We start from the raw sequence: 22,021 nt of genomic DNA on the forward strand, positions 1-22,021 counted from the left end.
TCTGCCTAAAATTGTAATATTCTTCCAGAGTAAAATACCAAGGAAACTAGCCGTCTAATCAATCATTAATAATTGAACCATACGTTTTCACATGCAGCACGTCCAAAGATTAATTAATTAATTTTTAGGGGGGGGGGACCCTTAGGTACCTAATTGTAATTAAAGTCATCAATATTTTTAGGAAAGGCCAATTACTAGTTGACATGGTGTCATTTAAAACAGGGCATCCACCATATTTTAGGAATGTAATGAGAGTTAGAACAAAATAAAAGAAAGGCACCCCTACCTTAGCCTCATAGTCGAGAGGCATATAAAAAAACAGAAGACCTCTTTATTTCTACAGGCGAAGTGTGCCTTTAGGCTTTATTTAAACAGGAAAACGCCGACAACCGATCTCTTTCTATCATAGCTCGAAGCCATTGAATTTCTATCAAGCAAAGCAGAAGAGTTTAGTGAATAGGTGGAGAAAACACGATGGAAAGAAAAGAGGAGTGTGGTCATCCTTTGCTGAGAGGGGGTAGGAGAACGAGTAAATACACCCATGGTTTCTCTTCTGCTCAGATCCAATCACTTGCTGCCATTTGTGAAACTTTCGTCCCTTCCCTGCCAATTGATACCATCAACAACAAGGATAGTTCAGCTGACCAGGCTGCCCTTCAGGCTTTCTATCAAGCTTCTGGGGCTGAGCCCCCAGTTCCGGATGAGGTAAAAATCTCGTCTTCCTTATCTCTTTTTTCTTTCAAAAGTAGTTGTCCTTTATATGGTTATAATTACAGTTAAAAACATATATTTTTTGTTTTCCAAATGGGAACAGGTGGCAGAGTTGATGGTGAAGAGGGGTCAACCCAAAGCTATCTCCTTTGTTAAAGTGGTTTTGACAGTTCTCTCCTTCAGATTGGGCACACTGTTGCTTTGTGGTTGGCTTTGCTGTGACTGGACATGGCCATTCATTCACAAGTTTTCAAAAATACCCGTGGAAAGGAGAGAAAAAATCCTCATGAAATGGTCAGGGCAAGCCCATCCGTTACCTCTAAGAGCTGTTTTTGCATTGATCAAAACCTTCTGCTTGTTCATCTTCTTCTCCATGGTAATTGATCTTTTTTTTTTTTTAATCTCATCTGTTCTTTTCGTTTGTATGAGACTAGGGTGGAACTAAACATTGATTCCATAAGCCAAATAATAAAACAAGGAAAGGCTAAAAAAAAATATATTAGGAACACCCTAAACCCAAGGAATCGAGAAGATATTGATATTTGATGTATTTTGTCCACACAATAATGAACAATGTCACTTTTTCACTGTTTCTCTGCTATAAAAATCAAACCCTGTCTGGCTGATTTATGTTGATGTCACAAATTAAATGCTTCACTAGAGAAATAGCATACACTTGACTGAGTTCAAGCAAAACCTATCAAATACTTCGAATTGAAGAAATTGATTGTAATTATATGCTTAAACCTGAGTCCAAGCAGCGTAGAGTGTAGATAGCAGTAAATAACATAGTACCATGCGATGTAGTGATACTGTGCACTCATTTTCTTCCGATTATTACCATCTCGAAGCTTTGAAATTTCTCTGTTGCAGACCGATGAAAAATCAGAAAACCCAGCATGGAAAGCAGTAGGATACAACGTAGACAACAGGCAGAAAAAGGCATATCCTCAAGGGCGACCACTTCAAAAGGGCATCATAGAAACAATGCATGAAGATGATTCAACCTTAGTCCAATCTCTCACTGAGAAAGGCCTTGAAGTGCTGGAAGATGCAGAGCACAACGTCTACAAGATCAAATGTGATGTAGTGATAGTTGGTTCTGGTTGCGGTGGAGGGGTTGCTGCAGCAGTTCTTGCAAGCTCTGGCCAGAAAGTGGTTGTTGTTGAGAAAGGGAATTATTTTGCAGCAGAAGACTATACGTCTTTAGAAGGTCCATCTATGTTTGAGCTTTATGAGTCTGGAGGAATTTTGGCAACCATGAATGGAAAAATCATGATCATGGCTGGGTCAACAGTAGGAGGAGGCTCAGCTATTAATTGGTCTGCGTCATTGAAAACACCAAAGAATGTTCTCAAGGAGTGGTCTGTGGATCATAAGATTCCATTCTTTGGCAGCTCTGACTATGAATTTGCAATGGATGCTGTGTGCAAGAGGATCGGAGTTACAGAAAATTGTACGGAGGAAGGATTCCAAAATCAAGTTCTTAGAAAAGGGTGTGAGAATCTTGGTTTGCAAATCGAGTCGGTTCCAAGGAATTCTTCAGAGAATCATTACTGTGGTTCCTGTAATTTTGGGTGTAGAACAGGAGACAAGAAAGGAACTGATTCTACTTGGCTGGTGGATGCTGTGGGCTGCGGTGCGGTGATCCTAACAGCATGCAAAGCTGAGAAGTTTATATTGGTGAATAATAACGATGCAAGGAGAAGAAAGAAATGCCTGGGTGTGATTGCAACATCTTTGAACAAAAATTTGACCAAGAAGCTGCATATTGAAGCTAAAGCAACAATTTCAGCTTGTGGATCTCTCCTGACTCCTCCTTTAATGATTTCTAGCGGGTTAAAAAACCCAAATATTGGCAGGAATCTTCATTTGCATCCAGTGCTATTTGCTTGGGGATACTTTCCAGAAGATGCATCAGGAATCAAAGGCAAAGCGTACGAGGGTGGAATCATCACTTCATTTCGTAGGGTTGTTTCAGAAGAATCCAATGTCCATGCAATTATACAAACTCCTGCACTTGGACCGGCCTCAGTCGCAGCATTATCCACATGGGTTTCGGGAAGGGAGCTAAAGGATAAAATGGTGAGGTATCCGAGATTGGCTCACCTTTTCACATTGATCAGAGACCAGGGTTCAGGGGAAGTAATGGAAGAAGGTAAGATCAAGTATCGATTTAGCGAAGTGGATAAAGAAAATCTTAAGATTGGTCTGAGGCAACTACTAAGGATAATGATTGCAGCTGGGGCGGTGGAAGTAGGAACCCAACGTAGTGATGGCCAAAGAATTAAATGCAAAGGTCTTTCAGAGGAAAGCTTGGAGGAGTTCTTGGATAATGTCCCAGTTGTTGGAGGTCCTAGTTCCAAGGATGAGTATTGGACCATGTACGTTTCAGCTCATCAGATGGGAAGTTGTAGAATGGGTGCAAATGAGGCAGAAGGTGGCGTTGATGAGAATGGTCACAGTTGGGAAGCGGAAGGTTTATTTGTGTGCGATGCAAGTGTCCTGCCAACTGCAATCGGCGTCAATCCAATGGTCACCATACAATCCACGTCCTATTGCATTTCCAAGAAGATTGCAAAATTGTTAAAGGAATGATCCTTTGGTCATCCAACCTTTGTCCAAAGTCTCTTCTGTCTAAACTACTAGAGCAAGTCTGAAAAATGTACCAATTTCCTGTAAAATACATGCACTCTGTAATACAACTACTCACAAATAAACCATGTATTGTGTCTCAAATGCGTTTAACTATTGGCTCTTAAACCTTTCATTATGTGATTGCTTCCATTGGCTCACCCACGAAGCCCTGCAATACGTTTAACGTTAATACACATGCAAGCACAGAAATTTCCACACTAAGTTTTCTCGATGGCTATTTGTTCATTGCAATTTGTTGAAACAAGATTTCACTACACGATCTAAAACGAAAGAAAAGGATCGTTGGTGACTGGGGAGTGGGTGTAAGGACATGCAAATAATCAAGAAGACAATGGGCTGATTTCAGACCACGAAAAGCCAATTTCCTGGGACGGTAAAAGTATATTCCTCAACCCTGCTTTATCACTAACAAGAGTCAATGGGCTTGATTTATAAAAACTCATCAATGTTGTGAAAGATGATAAGAAACAAGAACAAAAGACCCATATCTTAAATTTCTCAACTGCTTGCTGCTTTAACCACCTTCTCCGCAGCATCATCCAGATCTTCAGCTGTTATTAGTGTCATTCCACTTTCCTGCACGACCATTGGCAACCACCAAGGAAAACCAAAAAGGCATCAATAATTGCCAAGATATGAGAAAAGTTATGTCCATCAAATTTCCAATTTACCTTCAAAATTCTCTTCCCTTGGTCAACATTTGTACCTTCAAGACGAACCACCACAGGAACTTTGAGGGCAACCTATAACACAAGGTGCAACACAAGTCATTGCCTTTAACAAGGATTATGGATGCAATAAAATTTAGATATTGATAACTTCGAAGTTTGACAAGCAAAAACAATCATAGTTTCTTCTCCCCTTTTTCTTTTTTCTTTTCTTTTTTTTTTCTCTCTCCATTGTTTTATTTAAAAGAAAACCAAACTGTGCTTCATAAATTTCCAACATGCAGTTTGGTTTGTTCTTCATTAGTTTTAAAATGATGATTCATCCATACATATTAAGATTCAATGCTAGTTTGATGCACGAGGAATTGGTCACCAATGTAAATAAAGAACTTGCTCCAAGGGAAGTTGAAGAAATTCTATGCAACTCTCACCAGTTTTGCAGCATTGACGATCCCACTTGCAATCACATCACATTTCATTATTCCTCCAAATATGTTCACCAAAATTGCTTTCACTTTGTCATCAGAAGTCAAAATCTTAAATGCCTCAACCACCTGTTCCACATTATCTAAGAATTAAAAGAACAAATACATTTGACAGTGATTATAGCATCAGGTTAGCATCAACAGATACCAAATTTTTCATATAGCAAATCACTGTACATCATGATGAGTGATGCTAGAAATGCATGACCAAAATTACCACATACAGTCATGCGCAGAAGTGTGTGCTCACATGTTCCACACATACAAGCCTCATAACTATTATTAAGACTAATGAAAAGCCAATGTACCAGTGCCAGAAAGTAAGCACACTTGAAAGACCAAAATTACCACAGAAGGCAATTTATATGAAAGTATTAAAAGTAAAAACCATCATTACCTGGCCTTCAGAAGCATTTCCGCCTACATCCAGAAAATTGGCCGGTGTTCCCCCACGCAATTTAATTATATCCATTGTAGCCATTGCTAACCCTGCACCATTCACCATGCAACCAATTTCCCCATCTAAGCCAATGTAATTCAAATCAGCTTTGGCAGCAGCAACCTGTAAAAAGAGAAAATGTAGAATAGGACATGAGTACAAATATTGGACTATCATGTAATTCACTTAAGCTGTATTTTGATTTACAAGAGAACCAAGAATAATCATTTGATGAACATAATAAAAGTGAAAAGGAGACAAATCCATACTTCTCGAGGATCCTCTTGTGATGGATCACGGAGAGCAAATATCTCCTTTTGACGAAAAGCAGCATTATCATCAAAGTTCAACTTTGCATCAGCGGCTACTAATTGGTTGCCAGAAGTCTCAGCAAGAGGATTGATCTGTTGAAGAGAATAAACAACTCACACTAAGATGACCGTTAATTAAAAGAGAAATGCATTTTGCAGTTTGCAAATCAAACTACTAGTAACACATGAGATAGCCAGACAAAGAAACTCATACTCACTTCCAACAATGTGCAATCACGTTCACAGAAAAGCTTATATAGTTTCTTCACTTGTTCAATAGACTCATTCCTATCAGCAACCTTTGGAGCCAAACCATCCACAACCTTGGCAGCATCTTCATCAGTAATTCCTTTGAAAACATCAATAGGTACCTATCAAAAATAGAAGATAAATCAGTTGCATATCCATATCATGATCACCGTGGAAAGGAGAGACTACCTTATTGGTTATACTAAAACATCAGAAAACAAGATGATTATAACCTTAATAATCATGTCAGGATATTTCTCTGCAAGGTCTTCAATGCTGGTTCCTCCCTTGCTACAGGCAATTATAAGCTGAGAAACAGAAAAAAAATAGTGAAATTATGCACCTTTGGCTTTATGAGAAATCAATTACAGTTGCAAACAGTAATGGGGTAAACAAGAAAAAAGTTGTTTCCAGCAAGCACAAATATGACCTACACAGATTTGAGACATACCGGACCAGCAGTTTTACGATCCAAAGTGATAGCAAAGTACATCTCATTGACAAGTGACAACTTTTCACAGAGGTAAACCTGTAAAAGAAAATGTAGTAGATATTCAAACAATTACTGGATCCAAGCCCCAAAGTTTAATTGAAACTGACTGCATAGAATGATTAAAATATAAATTCCACACCAAAAAAATGATGGGTGCCAAACCTTGCTGACAATTTTGCCTTGGGGGCCAGTTTGTTTGGTAACAAGTATCTGCCCAAGCATCTTGGCTGCATGCAATTAAAATAAAGCACCTATTATAAAACAACTAAAGAAAGATATAAAACAACTAAAGAAAGATCTTCATATAGAAAAGGGAAAAAGAAAAAGCAAGGCAATTAAATGCTAAATAGCATACAAGCATCTCAATCTTTAGTAAGAGCACGTCTTGACAATACACAGACAAAGTCAAATACACATGTATAACTTCGAACATCATATTTGGCAAAGATAAATGAAAAACTCCAGAACAATACTCGTACATAAATGTATTTTGCAATGTGTAATACAGTCTAATTTTCAGTACCAGCTACATCTTCAACCTGGTCAGCCTTGACAATGTGAACTCCACCCTTGAAACCATTTTGGAAAGTTCCCAAGCCTCTTCCACCAGCCAAAATTTGACTTTTAACCACCAACTGCGCCATAATCAAAGTTATCAATACCCTTACTATTCAATCACTTCATATCCAAATGTCATCAAATATTTTTCAAAGTCCAATTTCTCATAGTTAAGAACACAAACCAATAACTCTATTGTGCTTAACAAAATCAACAATCAGGATAATAAACATAAAAAAAATCCATTGCATAAATTGAAGAAGTTACCTCATTTTCATTTGGGAAGCTAGACTTGACTGCTTCTTTAACTTCATCAACAGAAGAAACAGCAACTCCTTTTGGCACGTTAATTCCGTATTTGCTCATCAACTCAGCCCCCTGATTTTAAAATAACCAAAATTACGTCTATCTCCGGGACGCTCAAATGAAATTTTTATTTCCAAACAGACGCACAGATCCATAAAAACCAGCAAAATGCAATAAACTCAAAAGTTCAATTTTCAAACAGAAAAAAAAGGAAAAACAAAACCGTCAACTACGTAAAAATAATTTCATAGGAACCAAACAGGAACTAAAATCAGTATAAATTATAGATCACTAATCAAGTATTCTTTTGGAAATCAAAGTTTCCGTCTTTCACAGAAATAATTTAAAAAATAATGGCAAGTAAGGAATAAAATACATAAAAGAAAAAAGTGATAAACAAACAAACCTGATATTCGTGGATGTTGAGACGACGGAGCTGCTGTTGCTGCCATTTGCCGGCGACGGAGAGGGAGCGGGAGACGAGCTTGTTCACTAATCCTCTCATTTTGTTCTTCGTTCCCTATTAAGAGAAGATTAATGATCAACGAAGGGCTAAACCGAAACCTGCAGCAAACCCTAGAAAAATCAATGAGAAAAAGAGAAAGATCCTGCCGCAGTAAGGGAAAAAGCGAGCGGGTTTAGAGAAAAAGTAAGACCCCACCCTAGAATTGTTTTATTTGGGGTTAAATATAAAACGGAAATTATTAAATACACTAATTTTTTACTCTACAAATCTAATATATCTAATATATATGTTTATAATAGTATATACAAATAAGTTTGTTAGGTAATAAAAATAATTTTTTTAATAATTTTTTAAAAGAATAAAAAAATTTCTTTTAATTATATATTAGATAATTTTAAATTTATTAAAATATCAAAATTATTTAAATTATAATTGAAAATCAAATCAATTTAGATGTATATATTTTAAAATTAAAAATATGAAATATAGATTTTTTTAATAAATAACTTTAGTTGTTTACCAAATAATTTTATTTAAAAAATTATTTAATTATCAAAATCTTTCAAGTATATTTAAAAATTATAAAGATTAAATTAATCAAAATCTTTTAACAATCTTTTGTATCTTGATTTAAAAATTTATCTTTTTAAAAAATTTAAGTAAGACATTAAAAATTCAAGTAATTTTAGATAAATTTTTGAAAATTCAAACAATTTTTATCTTAAATCTTTAAATAATAAGATCATCAAAATGATTATATCCATTTAAACTCTAATTATTAAATTTATATTTCAAATAAATGTAAAATTTTAATATTATCTTTATCACTTATTATATCCATTTTAAATTTTAAAAAATTAATTTAAAATTATCTATTTAATCATAATTGTCATTAAAAACTTCTTCTATAAATTATACATCAATTTTTTAATTTTTTTAGTAACTTTTTCTAATGTATATTTTATTACTATTTCAATTTATTTTTTTGTTTATAAATTTTTTAAAAATATATTTTATTGTTATTACAGTTTCATTTTTATAAAAAATAAATTTTTTCAATTTATTTATTTTTCACATATTTTCATATATTTTTCATATTTTGTATAATAATTTAGTCAATATTTCTAAAGTGAAAATGTGTTAATACTTATTTTATTATTTAATTTATCATTCAATAATATATATTTTTATTTTTCTTAAAAAAACATAATTTATTTATATTTAATATAATTTTACATATGTATAAATATTATTGTAACTAAAAATATCCAAAGGAAATACATAATTTTTTTATTGTTTTCAAAAAGTTTGTTTTTTTAATGACAAATCAATATATATAAATTTTATATATATTATAAATTTTAAAGACTTGAATATAGTTAAAAAAAAACTAAATTGTATATATATATATACATTAAATAAATAAAATTATTTTGTGCATAGCACGGGTTATAATTTAGTGAGATTAAGATAATAATTTAAGTTTTTTAGTATATATTTAAAATTTTTAAAAAATAATTTTAAAAAATGAGACATGTGTTATAGTCTTAATTTTTCTTGTAAAATTAAAGAATTTTACCATTAGTGTATCATATAATTTTTCATATAATAACGGCTTTTATATTATATAATTTATATTAATTTGATACTTAATAAAAATAAAATTTTTAATTGGATATTTTAACTTTTATTTGGTTATTCAGGTTGATATCTAAGACTAATGTGTTTAGTAAACTTACTAATGTAATATGAATTCTAATAAAATACTAATATATATCAAAAAAATTTAATTAATGTTATATTATCAATTATCGTGTCAACATTAAAAAAATTTCAAAAAAATTTAACAAATTTTAAAAATTATAACAATTAAAATCATGTGAAATATTTTTAAAATTTATAAAATTATGAAAACTTAAAAAATTCAAAAAATCTTAAAAATTTAATAAAAAGAAACTAAAAAGATTCTAAAATTTTCAAATATATTTTTAAAAAAATCTATCAAAATCTTGGTAGTATTTTTTTCATTTTTCTTTTCTCTGGCAATTTGTAAGCCAAGTTTACGAAAAAATGTTTAAATCTTGATCATAAAATATATCAATTATTACATTATAATTAATTAATTAAATTTAAAATTACATAAACTTTATCAAAATTTTATATAAAACTCACATTTTTAAATAGTAGATTCTTATATAATTCTTTAATGTTATTAAACAATTATAATGTTGTAATAAAAATGATTAAATTTCATTAAAGTCCTTTAGCTGTAAGTATAATTTAACGTAAATTCATAGTTTTAAAAATGGACAATCCACTCCAATTTGTTATGCAATTACAAAACTACCATTCAAAATTTATTATATATATACATATTATTCTTTATTTTATATATCTATTCAAATGTAATAACAAAAATTTGTTTGTATTTAAATATTATAACTTTTTAATTTGGATTTACTTATTATAAATAATATTTAATTACTTATTATCAATCATTTTTAATTTAAAATAAATAAATTTGTCACTATATTTTCACGTACATATAGATTTAAGCTTAAAATATATATAAGTTTTATAATAACTAAAATCGAATTAACATATATTCAATTCTGAACATTTTTTTTTTCAATCATCCTTTTTCATATTATATCTTTCATTTATTTAATTGTTACATGTTAAAATAATAATTTATGTTTAATATATTCATTTTATTATAGATATATTTATATATTAGCATATTTATAAATGTAAATTTTATTTTTATATATTGTATTTAATTTTTTTTTATTATTAACAGATTTGATATATTTTAAATAAATAAAAAGATTATTATTATAAAATATTATTTTATGTGAGCATTTTAAGATATCTTTAAATGAGATTTTTAGCATGAAAAGATCTAATTATCATGTAAAATTAAAAAATTTGAGATAAATTATCTATTTTTCAAATTAATAAACTTTATTAAATTATATTCAAAATTCAAAGACTTGAGTAAAATTTACCGTAAAAAATTATAGGCAAAATGCATTCGGGAACCAGCGTGTTCCTTCAAAATAGTTATGTGACATTGGAAAGTCTAACCTACGGAAATGTTCCATTTTCTGGCAGTGCACCATTACAGAAGAATATTTGCTGTAAAACACAAGAAAGCATGCAAAAAGATGGCATATTCTTCAGTAAAGTGAAGCAAAGTTGATTTAGTTTCTGATACGCATATCAAGAATCTGAACCTTGATCTTCATTTTTCACGTGCTGTTATTTCACTTTCACATTTAACTGGCAGAGATCTTCCCCTCAACAACATGAGGTTTAACATTTGAAATCATCCTTGAGTTTTATGGGGACCAATGTATAAACTTATAAACTTCTATGGGGGACACTTGTGTCCTGGAAATTCAACTTGGATTCTAATGAAGTTCCTCTGCCCTGGATTGAATTGCAATGTTTCCTCTCGCACCAAAACAAAAACAAGAACATACGCAGCTATTTATGGACTTTGAGGAAGGAAAGTTGCTGATATAAATGATTCAGCTAAGTGGATGAATTAACTTAAAACCAAAAAGAGGGAAAACAAAAGACCTATTGCAGAAACATCAACAGAAATTCAACAATGTATGGAGTTTATTTACAAATGCACTCGTCCAGAAGGTGATAGAAGTAAATTCTCAACAAAAATACATTAATTGGTCTCAAGAAAGATGATTCATTACTTGTTCATGTTTTCCCAGAGTCAATTTCTGCTTTTCACAGCATGATGTTAGATCTGCATTTGAGCATAGGTGTCCATTATGTTCAGCAAGCTAGGGGATTACCTGCATTGAAGCATAGGAAATCCCCGGTCAGAAGGATTACACATCATTATCCCAAAGGAAAAACAGAACCAAAATGATCAAGAACAAATTATGAGGAATAAACATATTCTTGACTGTAGGTGCGGATTGTTTAACACATACACACTTAATAAGGTCGATATATGGCTGCCTTGTCAATCCATGAAGGCTTCTTTGCATTATAGTAGAAACAAGCAATCATTTGGACCAATTCATCAGCTGTGCGAAACTCTGCAAAGACCCTCATTAAATTGTAACATCAGATGAAAGGAGTTCACATCAATTTGACAGACCAATATTTTTTATGACTCCTACAAGCAAAACTGTACAACCTACCTTTCTCCCTGTACACAAACTGGTTTCCACGTAAAAATAACATCTGGGGGCATTCCCTGACTTTAAGAGCATAAGCTAAATCTCTCTCAATATTGATATCCAGTTTCACTGCCTGTTTCCAGGAATATTTCAAGGCGTTATTATTGGCAGATAAACAAGGCAAAACAATTTGAGGAAATTTCGACCTTTCCCTAACAAAGTAGAACACACTCAGATTTCTCAAGCAACCACATGCAGTGAGTGATTTATACATGAACTGAACCTTATGGAAACTTATGTGCAACCAAGTCGGTGAGCATAATTTATATTTTGCCAACATAGTATTTTCATATAAAAGACAAAACACAGATTTATACCCGAGGAGGTAATCGGTCCTTGGCATTCCAATATATCTGGATCGCCTTCTCCAGCTCCTTCAAAGTCTTCCAATTGTGAGTTGCCCTGTTGACAAAATCAAATGGATGTTTTTCCTTATAAAATGTTAGATATAAAAATTAAATATATTCTTTATGTTACAGATGTTTGAAAGGTATACTCCTCTATAATAGGTGCAAACATGTAAGAACATAATATAATTAGCAATTAAACATCATGCATCAGAAGGAAGTACCAAAATGCATCTTGAGGAACTTTATCGTCTTAATGCTCTCGCTAACCACAGGCAAAATTAATTGGCAAAATGCATACATAAACACTACATAAGTCTGAAATTCTTTGTCATATGCCTCAGTATTCCAAAAACTGGAGAAAAAATCATTTGAAAGAGACAGACAGTAACACAACAAATTCGAGAGGAAAAGGGTTACCTGTTGTATCTCTCAAATACAAGAACAATTAGCGGGCTTGGATGGAAAGCAAAGCTCTCCCACTCCAGACAGTTAATCTCCTTTACCCAGCTATCATCAATCTCTCCTTCCCAGTCAATCTCAAAACCATCTTCACCAACTACATTCTTAATTGAGTGCTGCTCAAAGTACTCCGATGCCCTGATTCCCCAACCAACATCAGCATCCAAAGGCCAATCTGGATCGTCCTCTTCCACTACCATCTTCTTTCCTCTTCTACCAGCAACCTCACTATCCTCCTCCTCCTCCTCATCCTCATCACTGCTACTGTCAGAATCAAACTCATTTTCAAGTCTATCCTTCATCACATTTTCGTTATTCTCAAAAGCTTCTGGACTCTGCCGCCGGATTGATTCAAATGTCTTTTCAAGTGAGTCACGAATAAAATCTTCAACAGCTACGGCTTCACTCCTACGACCACGTCTTGGCTTCTTAGGAATGGTTGTTGGGAAGCTTTTATCAGGAATTTCATCTTTGTTACGGGAAACAACATACTTTTTGTTATGGCTTCCTGTTTCAGCTTTAGATTTAGGGTTCAAAAAAGCTTCAGCATCCGGGTCATGGTCAGGCTTCGAATCCGATTTGCTTGAAATAGCAAAGCAAGGGGAAGTTTTTAAAGCGCGGCTATGGTTTAAACTAGATGGCAAGCATTGGTATGAATGACTAAGAGTACTAGGAGTAAAATTAGAGATAGGTAGCAAGGTGCAGGAATTATGATCAATGTTTACTACATGACGAGGCGAAAAGGATTTCGGAGCAATTCTAAAATGAAGGGATAACATTTTCTCAACAACCAAGTAATTTCAAGCACTAGAAGATATAATTTGGCAAAGGAATATAGAAACAATCCTAAACAAGTAATAATGATAGCTGAGTCTGTTTCCCAAATTTTGCTTCCAATTTGTTGACCCTTTTAATAATTATAATCAACCATGAAATCCCAAAATGCCCAAAACTTAAGCTGAGATAGTAGACTCTTTGCAATAGAAGCCTGTCACAGTATAAGTCAAGGAAATAAGTAATGAGCAATTCATCATAAACTAATTGCTTAACTTTTTAAACACAACAATCATCCAGCATGCTTATATGAAAATCATTTGTTTACCCATTTATAGATACAATAATTCTCATTTTAATGAATATATCTAATGAAATTTTAACTTCAAAAGAGGAAAAAAAAAAAAAAGAGAGTCGGAAACTTGGCAAGAGTTAGTAGTAGTAGATAAACGTTTAGAAATTTTTCGTTAAATGGAAAACTTAGAGTACCTCGGAGAGGGTTGGCGTTAGGAGTTGATGGATTTGAAACACTCCAATTCATCAACCTGAAAATGGAGAAATAAGGATGAGCATAGCACACCTTTAGCAAAACCCAGAATCTCGCGGCCGTTTTCTTATCCAAGTTCCACGGTGCCGTTTTGTTCTGCGAAAAGGACAAGTCTGCTTTTCCTATGGTTATTATTTTATTTTATTTTTATTATTACCCTAAACGAAAAGAAGTGGTTTCCAAGGAGCCTCTCCACGCTCTTTAAATCGGATATTTTCTTATCTAAATCACTGATAATATTTTATTCAAATTCAATCGTTGCAGTAACATTTGAAGAGCACTATTTTTTCTATGAACAGTAAAAAAAATCTTGAATCCCAAATAAATTCTGTCGCAATAAATCAAAATCACTTAAATATTAGCAACTTTTATCCATCAAAATTCCCAATAAAATTTCCAAACCGGCTATTAGCAATCAACAAACACCAAATCCCCTTAATCAGCTGAAACTTTTAAGAAATTTTTCGATCCGACACCGGACTTCGCTAGAATCTCTAAAACGTTAAACTGCGAGAAAAAAAAAAAAAAAAAGTCTCTGCTCAGATCAAGATTTTGAGGCCGACGATGGTACGGCCACCCTTGAAACGGCAGAAGCGGAAGAGGGGAGCGAAAGAAAAAGGGACAGGAAGAAGAAACGAGTGGCATAGATATGAATAATAACAACCTTTGTTAGTTTATTGGATTAGGGTTAGGGTTACTAAGAGGAGAAAAAAAAGGGCAATTTTAAATAAAATTAACAATAATTAATAATGTCCTCTCCTCATGGCTCATAGTTAATAGTTAGGATCCTTTTATTATATTTAGGTCTGACAATACGTCCCACAGCCACAGAATCGCCAAGCCGCAATGCCGGTCCCTTTGCTTTTTGGCTAAAGCCGGTCCATTTTCCCGGTTCAAATAAAAAAGTTTCAAGATTTTTATTGCACCGAGCTTTTTTGTTTTTATTCGAATTTAGAATTTTTCTAAATTACGGATAAAAGACAAAGTCAGAATCAGTTACTACTATTGCTTTGAATTAAAACTTTAAAAGTATCGCACTAATTTGATTCAAGTTTAAAAAATAAGTGAGTCAATTTTTATTTTTACTTCATTTCTCAGTGGGGTAGCGGGCTGATTGATAAAACTTAAAAGTAGCAAACACCTAAAAGCATTTAAATTCAAATTCAAATTTCAAAGGTTGATCAACCATGGGGTGGCCATATGTCCAATGAGGTAAATTCTGGGTAAAGAAAATCTTAAATATATGGTAAAACTATTAGGCTTTTTTTTTTTAAGAAAAGAACTATTAGGATTGTTAATTATTCAACTTTAAATTAATTGATAATAGATAAAAAATTTTAATTTAAATATAAAGTCATAAAAATTTAAATTCAAGAATTAACATATGTAAAATAATATTATTTTAACATATAAACCATGTGTAAACATAATTATCACATGACAAATTTAAATATATAAAACAAAATTATAAATTAAAATCTGAATGTTGATATAATTTTAAGTATATAATTTAAAATCAATTGATTATATATATATAAATTTAAAAAAAAAAAAAAAAAAACTTGAATACACTAGGTGGAGGGTTCAATCTTAAAACCAATAAGTGAAGGGGTCAAATTTAATATAAACCAAAAAAAAAAAAAAACTCAAGATTTAAATAACACCAATTTCACAAATATATAAAAATAAAGAGATAAATTAAAATGGACTCTAGTATGTGTATGCTTTTTGTTTTTTAAACATAAAAAGTAAATAATTTCATCCGCTTGACTTTTTCCTTTTTTGAGATGTACAATGTATGCACATATATTGACTTAGTAGTTCGTCAAATTAAGAATTGAAACTTATTTAATCAGCTATGAAACAATGTTCATCTTAACCAATAGAATCGACCTTACAATTAATAAAGTCAATCCCATTACTCCAGAATAGACAGCTACAAAAATTGTTGGCCTTCTTCAGTCGTTTCCATTAAAAAAAAAAATGGCGAAAGCTTTGAATAAGGGATATCCACGGGTTCTCTGCCAACTTGTTAGTAATAACCCATGTTTCTTTTCAATGTGTTCCTACGGTTTTCTTTTTTAATCTAACACTTATTTGCATTTCATGAACTGCAGTTTGGCAAATCAAAACACCGACTTAATTTGCAAACTCAAATCAACCGTTAAAAAAAACACCAATTTTGTTCTATCAAAGGAGACAATCTGTTATCTATATATACCAACGACATTGCTCTGTTCTTATTTGACTTTTTTAGTAACCTAACAACATTATCAAAAGTAATGGAAAGCATTGCAGAAATTTTCATTTGTATTATTCAGTTCATACACATCAAATGTACAGGCATGAATGCATGCATCTAGCATGCATACCTTCAACAACAATAAAACAAAACTATGGGGCTAAGGCTACGTACTCCACAGAGAACTTCTTCAGTAGAAAGACGGAGAAGAAGATAAGATACGCTCTCCAGAAAAGGTTTTTCTTTTCCTTTTATCGTTTTCATTCTTTTTCTTTCTGGTCTGCTGCTTTAAATGTGAAGGAAAACGATGCCCAATGAGGTGTCTCCACGTGTGAGAAAACAACCTCACATATGTAAGAAACGAGCGAGCTGGCTCGGGTTGACAATGCCCGGTATGTGGGCCCCATCTGTCTTCAGTAGGCTTGCCACTTCCACGTACCTTTGATGCTTCGCCTCCCTCGGCTTTGGCTCGGGGTCGCGTGCTCCGGATCTCTCGCTTGGCTCGGCATCTTCTCTAACTCCCCTCCCGGATTCGGCGGCCGTTTGTTGCTGTCGGGCCGGGTCCCACGGTTGGCCGAACAGTGTCCCACAAGTGAGGAACTCGTGGGCCAGGTATCCAGCTAGGAGCTGGTTTGAGAGAAACGGTTGGGAGGCTTTTTCAGAACCGGCTAAGGGGACAGCCGGCTTGGGTAATTTTGTGGCTGAAGGGGTTAGGTGTTTGAGGTCAAAATTGTCTCTTTCTTTTCGCTTGTTGTTGGGCATGGTAACCCGACGGGGAGGGAGGCGCATCGTTTTGGTGTTCATTGTTGCGCCTTTTTTGGTGCATGCCACGTCGGCACAAAATATCTATTATAAATAAAAAATAAATCCCCCGAGAGATAAAACAGGGGACCCCATATTTTTCAAATTTTTTAAGAAATGGGGTTGTTTGGCTAAAATAATGAGCGGTAAAAAGGTAAAACAGTTAAAAGTAATATTTAAGAAGAGAAGGGGTAAAGACAGAGAGACGGAGGGTAAAAAAAAAGTTAAAAATAAAGTTTCAAAAAGGCAGCGACCGGAATCTGGCTTCTAAATTGCCGCTTGAAAGTGATTTATAAATACGAGAGAAGAAATGAGGTAGAAAAAAAGGATGAATGAGAGAGAAATTTTTTAGAGAAAAAAAAAATGAATGGTACAAGGAGAATGAAACGATGGTGGGGTTGTAGGTATTTATAGAGAAGGGTTTAAGAATTGGCCCCTGCGTAAGGACAAAATTACGGGGATTGCCACAAAACATTGAATGACGAAAGTACCCCCATTCTTTATCTCATGATTTTTATGTTTTTATCACTTCTGTCTTTTGACGGATTAACCATGCCAAGAAGTCACCCATCTTTGGAAAAGCAAAAATAAAAATGGTGGGGCAAGAATGAATATTCTTCTTTAGCCATAAGGAATAGGATCCATGGGCTTTTGCCTAATTTCTTTTATTATTTTTTTAGTAATAATAGTTTTTTTATTTGATAATTAAGAAATTTGTATTGTATTTATTTCAAATTAAATATGTATAAATTATAAAAATTATCATATCATAATTTATTTTAATATATCAAACATAAAATATAATTTTTTATTTTTATTAAATTCATATACTATTTTTGTTAAACTTTTATGTTTTTTTTATATTGTTTTCATATTATATTTAAATTATCAAATATAACTTCCTTATTGCATGCTCTACATCTAATATTTATGAGGTTTTTTTTTTTTTTTTTAACTGATGGAAATACATATAAATGATACATTTTAATTGCAAAGTATAAATGGAATTTCATAATTTTTACATGTTTGATTAGAATCCCAAAATACAAATCATGTAAAGATTATGAAATTTTATAACGAGTCAATTTCAAATTCAATAATTGTTTTGTAAAAAATAATTATAAGATCTATACCTTAATATAAAAGTTGTTCTTTGTCTGTATTAAAGGGGATAACTCAACAATATAAAAAATAAAATAAAATTGAGGGTAATTTTGGGTGATTTTTGTTTCTAGAAAGTTCAAAGAAAAGACTTTCGCAAAGATCAAAGACCTATAGAAAAAAAAACCCAAAGTTTGGCTAACCATTTTCTCTTCTTGCTTCTCTTTTATTTATTCTCTTCTCTTTTTTCTTATTTTTTCGTTGGTCAAAGCTTTGCCCGAACAGTCCAAACCTTTCAATATTCAGCCAAAACTTTCTCTTTTTGTTGGTTTTTTATTCTTTTTTTTTTGCTGGGTTCCTCACAAATTATAAAGATTGTGATTTTTTATTTTTTTTGTGTTTTTTGGTGATGCTTTGTAAATTGGAGTATTCCGAGTATTTTGAAGACCAAAAAATCAGTCTCGACTGGGTGCATGCATTTTAATTGGCATGAGTTTCAACATTGGTGGAGAGAGACGATCAGAAAAATCAAAAGAAAAGGAAAAGAAATGAGAAGGGTTGTCCAATTGGTATTTTTCCCATATCCATGCTCTATTTTACACAAATTATTGACTAATAATTTTGATGTAATTCTATAAATGTCATGGTTTATTTTTCTAATGATATTAATGGTAATCGTAACGATAATAAAATCAAACTGAAATTAATGTAATATATCTTAGTGAGTTTATCACTTTATTATAATTTTTTTTTACCTCTCTTTTTAATAATGTCAAGAAACCACTTTATATTTCCTTTTGCCTTTTCCCTTTTATCATCAAATTTATGGTATTATTGAAAGATTTAATTCAAGTGTTAGATTTTGGGTTAGGTGCTTATTATGGTGAAGAAGCGGTAACAAATGCATAAAACTTGGCTACATTAAAGTACTAGGGATATGATAGTATCCTTAATTTCCTAATAAATTTGAACATTGGATTTTCTTTGATTTTTTTTTTTGGAAAGTTATATTTCTTTTTTATTCATTTTATTAGATTTGATTTATTTGGTATTGAAGCTATTGAATCATAAGATTTTTATATTTTGGTCTAAACACTTAATTTTTTGTTTATTACTTCGATAAACACTTAATTTTTCGTTTATTATTTAGTTCATTTTAGTTATCAACTTATCAAAATGAATTCAATGAAATGAAAGGTTAATCAAAAGAATAATATATTGGGCATTTGATGAGGTAATACTCAATAGCAACACTTATACTTTTTTTATTTTTTAATTAATTTATTTTTGGATTTAATTTACAAAAAAAGTTGTGAATTTTCTCATCGAATTTCAAAGTATAAAGGTGTAGCCAGGTGAGAAATGTTGCAATTTTTTTTTTATTATTATCATGGCATTTCAATTTGAGTATACTAATAGAATGGAATGTATAACCAAAATATGCTTATTTGAAAGTAATGGTAAGTTCAATTTGAGTATACTAATTGAATGGAATGTATAACCAAAATATGCTTATTTGAAAGTAATGGTAAGCAATTAGAAGATGTGTTTAGTAATGTTTTCTTATGTCTTTATAAAATTCAACATTTTGAGGGAACAAAAATATTTAATAGAGTCCTATGTAAAATATATCATATGCTACGATTTTGAAAGAAAGTTTTGATAGTTTCGTACTTAGTATGTGTGATCACAGGCTAGTACAAACAATAACAATTGGAGCTTCAAGTTTCTTGAGATTGCTAAGGACTTGCCTACCATTAATAAGTTCAAAAACTACACCTGTCCCGATTTTGTTATAGATATTTAGTTTATATATGAAACTTTGTTCAACCACCCTAGATATAAATTTGTATTGGCATATGTGGCAGTAATGATTGTTGTTAGACATGTTTGTTTAGTTCCTAATGCTATTATAAAATATTTTTATTTTAGTGACTTCAAACACTTATTATATTGGCACAATGATAAAGTGCCTCCAAGTCAAATAAGGTGGTTCCATCGCCCTTGACTAGGTCTTTGGCTAATAGCATCGCTTTTTTCCTGATTCTTTTATCCTCATTTTATTGGTAACATAAAATTAACCATATTTTAAAAAATATTGGTATAAATAAATTGTGTTAATCTAAGAAGCTTTGACTTTTTTTTGGTAGCCAGGTTTGATTATAGAAAGCCAATATTCATATGTAAGATATATGCTAACTAAAGCAAAAAGTAAAAGGTGGTGCATTGTGGTTTTTAATAGTCAAAATTATGGAGATAGTCCAGTTTTCACTCATTAGGTAATAAAAACCCTTCCCTTTACTTTTCATTTTTTGCTGCTTGATTTTCAATATTTTTAATAAGAAAAGTTTTCGGATATTAGGTTTTTTTAAATTATTTTAAAGAAAGAAAATGTTGATTTTATTATTGGAATAACATTGATATATTACATGTGTAGTTATACTCAACTTCGTTTCTAAGAGACACGTGTGAATAAGTGAAACATGTTGGTGCTGAATACCCAAAAGCTAATTTGTATGCTATTTGTTGGTCTCTTTGTGCAAGTATTCTTTTGATATCTTGGTCAAGTAAAATAATAGTATAATTGTTCTTTCTTTTTTTTATGGTGAAACTTTGTACCTTAGTTGGTTAGTTTTGATGTCATCGGTAGAAATGTGTTTGTTTATTTGTTGTGAAAAATTTATGTTTTCTTCCTATTGTGAAGTTAATTTGAAATTGTTCACTAATTTATCTTTATTTTTTTATTTCATGTATTTGTGTTTCATTAGGGCAATTGCACTTCCTTTAAATAATTTTCATCTATGGAGTTTATTCATTTCATTGATTTGAGAAAATATTTTTTACATTAACTTGGGATAAGGGAAAAATTATTGATGATTCATGATTGAGCATTTCATTATAACTTTGAAATGGAATCCATTTAAAAATTTCAACTTTTCTATCAAGGTAAAGTTTTATAATGATAGATTATAATTAGTTTACGGTTTACCCTAATGTTTGGTAGGTAAATATGCCTTGAATAGTTATTTTTAATATGATTTTGTTGCTGACCTATTCTAAGTTCACTGTTTTGGAAGAAAAAATTTTTGTACTCTTTATTTTTAATGTTAGATCTTTTTTTGGTTTCGATTCTACTTCATTTTCTCCATTTTATCACAGCAATGTTTCCATTTTATTTGTCATTTAACCGTATTCCACTTGCAGAAATTTCATACTTGCTTTTTTTCTAGTGCTATGTCATTGTATAATCCTTTCAATTTGGTCATTGCTAATGAAGACTTCCACAAGGGTTTTAATAATTCTTATGAAAAATTTTTTGCTAGAGCCATCTGTAAAATATTTCAAAAATAATCTTCTTATAAGATGCTTTTATTTAAGTACTACTTTTATCAACTTGGTATCACAATTTTTAAGATTTCACTTGAATCTCATGTGTTCTATAAGCATGCTTTCCTATTTGAAGATATGGAGGTGAATTTAATATTTCTTCAGTTGTTAAAGCAAAATTTATCAGGGATTTTGATGAAGGATTAACACAGGGCTTACTTTTAACTGTGATATTCATTTTGAAAAAAAAGGGGGCGAGATTGGGGGTAGGAGGTAAGGTTTACAATGAAACATTATTTGCTTATAAACCTTTCTATGTTGCATTGTAGTTTCATTTGGTTTCAAGTCAGCAGGTGAGTACTATTCTAATTTAAGTAGTTTTCATTCCATAAAACATGTTCAAAGACCATTGCTTTGCATCCATATGATATATTTGTGCCAATTTTGAAAATATGTTTCTTGAATTTCTTAGCTACTATCATACTATTCAATATCATCTTTATGATGTTGCTATCTTATATGACATGTATTAAACTTTGACTATTGGCATTAACAGATTATTTTGCTAAAATAAAAGAACACAAAACTATTGTTATGTTTACTCTTAATGAATGCATTAAACTATTCAATACTTTTTTAATAAATAATTAAAATTTGAATCTAAATTGCTATGTTTTCTCTTAACGAATACAAATTTTCAGCATTGTTTTTCTTAAAGTGAATGAACATGCTTCACCTGGTTGACCCTTATGTGACTTATGAGCATCTTTTACTTTTATGCTTTTTTGCTTTCCTTTTTAATATTTTATATACTTGCAATGTTTTATTCGTAAGTAATACATGTTTCTAGATACCTTAATCTTGA

General features: G+C 31.6%; 4 protein-coding genes and 1 pseudogene across 4 annotated transcripts; 2 read left to right on the forward strand and 3 right to left on the reverse strand.

Annotated features, from left to right (window-relative positions):
• The first annotated feature begins 341 nt into the window (after window positions 1–341).
• Window positions 342–3,450, forward strand: LOC111305319 (long-chain-alcohol oxidase FAO2-like). Its single transcript, XM_022902739.2, has 3 exons — window positions 342–705; window positions 815–1,087; window positions 1,585–3,450. Exons 1-3 carry the CDS (start codon window positions 475–477, stop codon window positions 3,307–3,309), a joined length of 2,229 nt encoding a protein of 742 aa, XP_022758474.2. The 5' UTR covers window positions 342–474; the 3' UTR covers window positions 3,310–3,450.
• A 259-nt stretch (window positions 3,451–3,709) lies between these two features.
• Window positions 3,710–7,537, reverse strand: LOC111305320 (succinate--CoA ligase [ADP-forming] subunit beta, mitochondrial). The gene is made up of 12 exons (XM_022902740.2): window positions 7,285–7,537; window positions 6,840–6,950; window positions 6,538–6,649; window positions 6,177–6,241; window positions 5,973–6,050; window positions 5,755–5,829; window positions 5,491–5,643; window positions 5,231–5,365; window positions 4,920–5,084; window positions 4,469–4,591; window positions 4,041–4,112; window positions 3,710–3,945 (listed from the first exon to the last, which is right to left on the reverse strand). The coding sequence occupies exons 1-12, from the start codon at window positions 7,381–7,383 to the stop codon at window positions 3,868–3,870; spliced, it is 1,266 nt and encodes a 421-aa protein (XP_022758475.2). The 5' UTR covers window positions 7,384–7,537; the 3' UTR covers window positions 3,710–3,867.
• A 3,375-nt stretch (window positions 7,538–10,912) lies between these two features.
• LOC111305321 (thioredoxin-like fold domain-containing protein MRL7, chloroplastic) lies at window positions 10,913–14,454 on the reverse strand. The gene is made up of 6 exons (XM_022902741.2): window positions 13,628–14,454; window positions 12,323–13,352; window positions 11,873–11,957; window positions 11,517–11,628; window positions 11,304–11,411; window positions 10,913–11,162 (listed from the first exon to the last, which is right to left on the reverse strand). The coding sequence occupies exons 2-5, from the start codon at window positions 13,141–13,143 to the stop codon at window positions 11,308–11,310; spliced, it is 1,122 nt and encodes a 373-aa protein (XP_022758476.2). The 5' UTR covers window positions 13,144–13,352; window positions 13,628–14,454; the 3' UTR covers window positions 10,913–11,162; window positions 11,304–11,307.
• Window positions 14,455–15,977: 1,523 nt separating this feature from the next.
• LOC111306133 (uncharacterized) lies at window positions 15,978–17,116 on the reverse strand. The gene has a single exon (XM_022904038.2). The coding sequence runs from the start codon at window positions 16,729–16,731 to the stop codon at window positions 16,273–16,275; it is 459 nt and encodes a 152-aa protein (XP_022759773.1). The 5' UTR covers window positions 16,732–17,116; the 3' UTR covers window positions 15,978–16,272.
• A 2,674-nt stretch (window positions 17,117–19,790) lies between these two features.
• On the forward strand, window positions 19,791–21,726 carry LOC111306445 (embryogenesis-associated protein EMB8-like; annotated as a pseudogene).
• The last annotated feature ends 295 nt before the right edge of the window (window positions 21,727–22,021 follow it).

The sequence above is a fragment of the Durio zibethinus genome, chromosome 21, assembly GCF_047325235.1.
Source record: "Durio zibethinus cultivar Kanyao isolate XHJ-2024 chromosome 21, ASM4732523v1, whole genome shotgun sequence".
NCBI classification, from domain to species: Eukaryota; Viridiplantae; Streptophyta; class Magnoliopsida; order Malvales; family Malvaceae; genus Durio; species Durio zibethinus.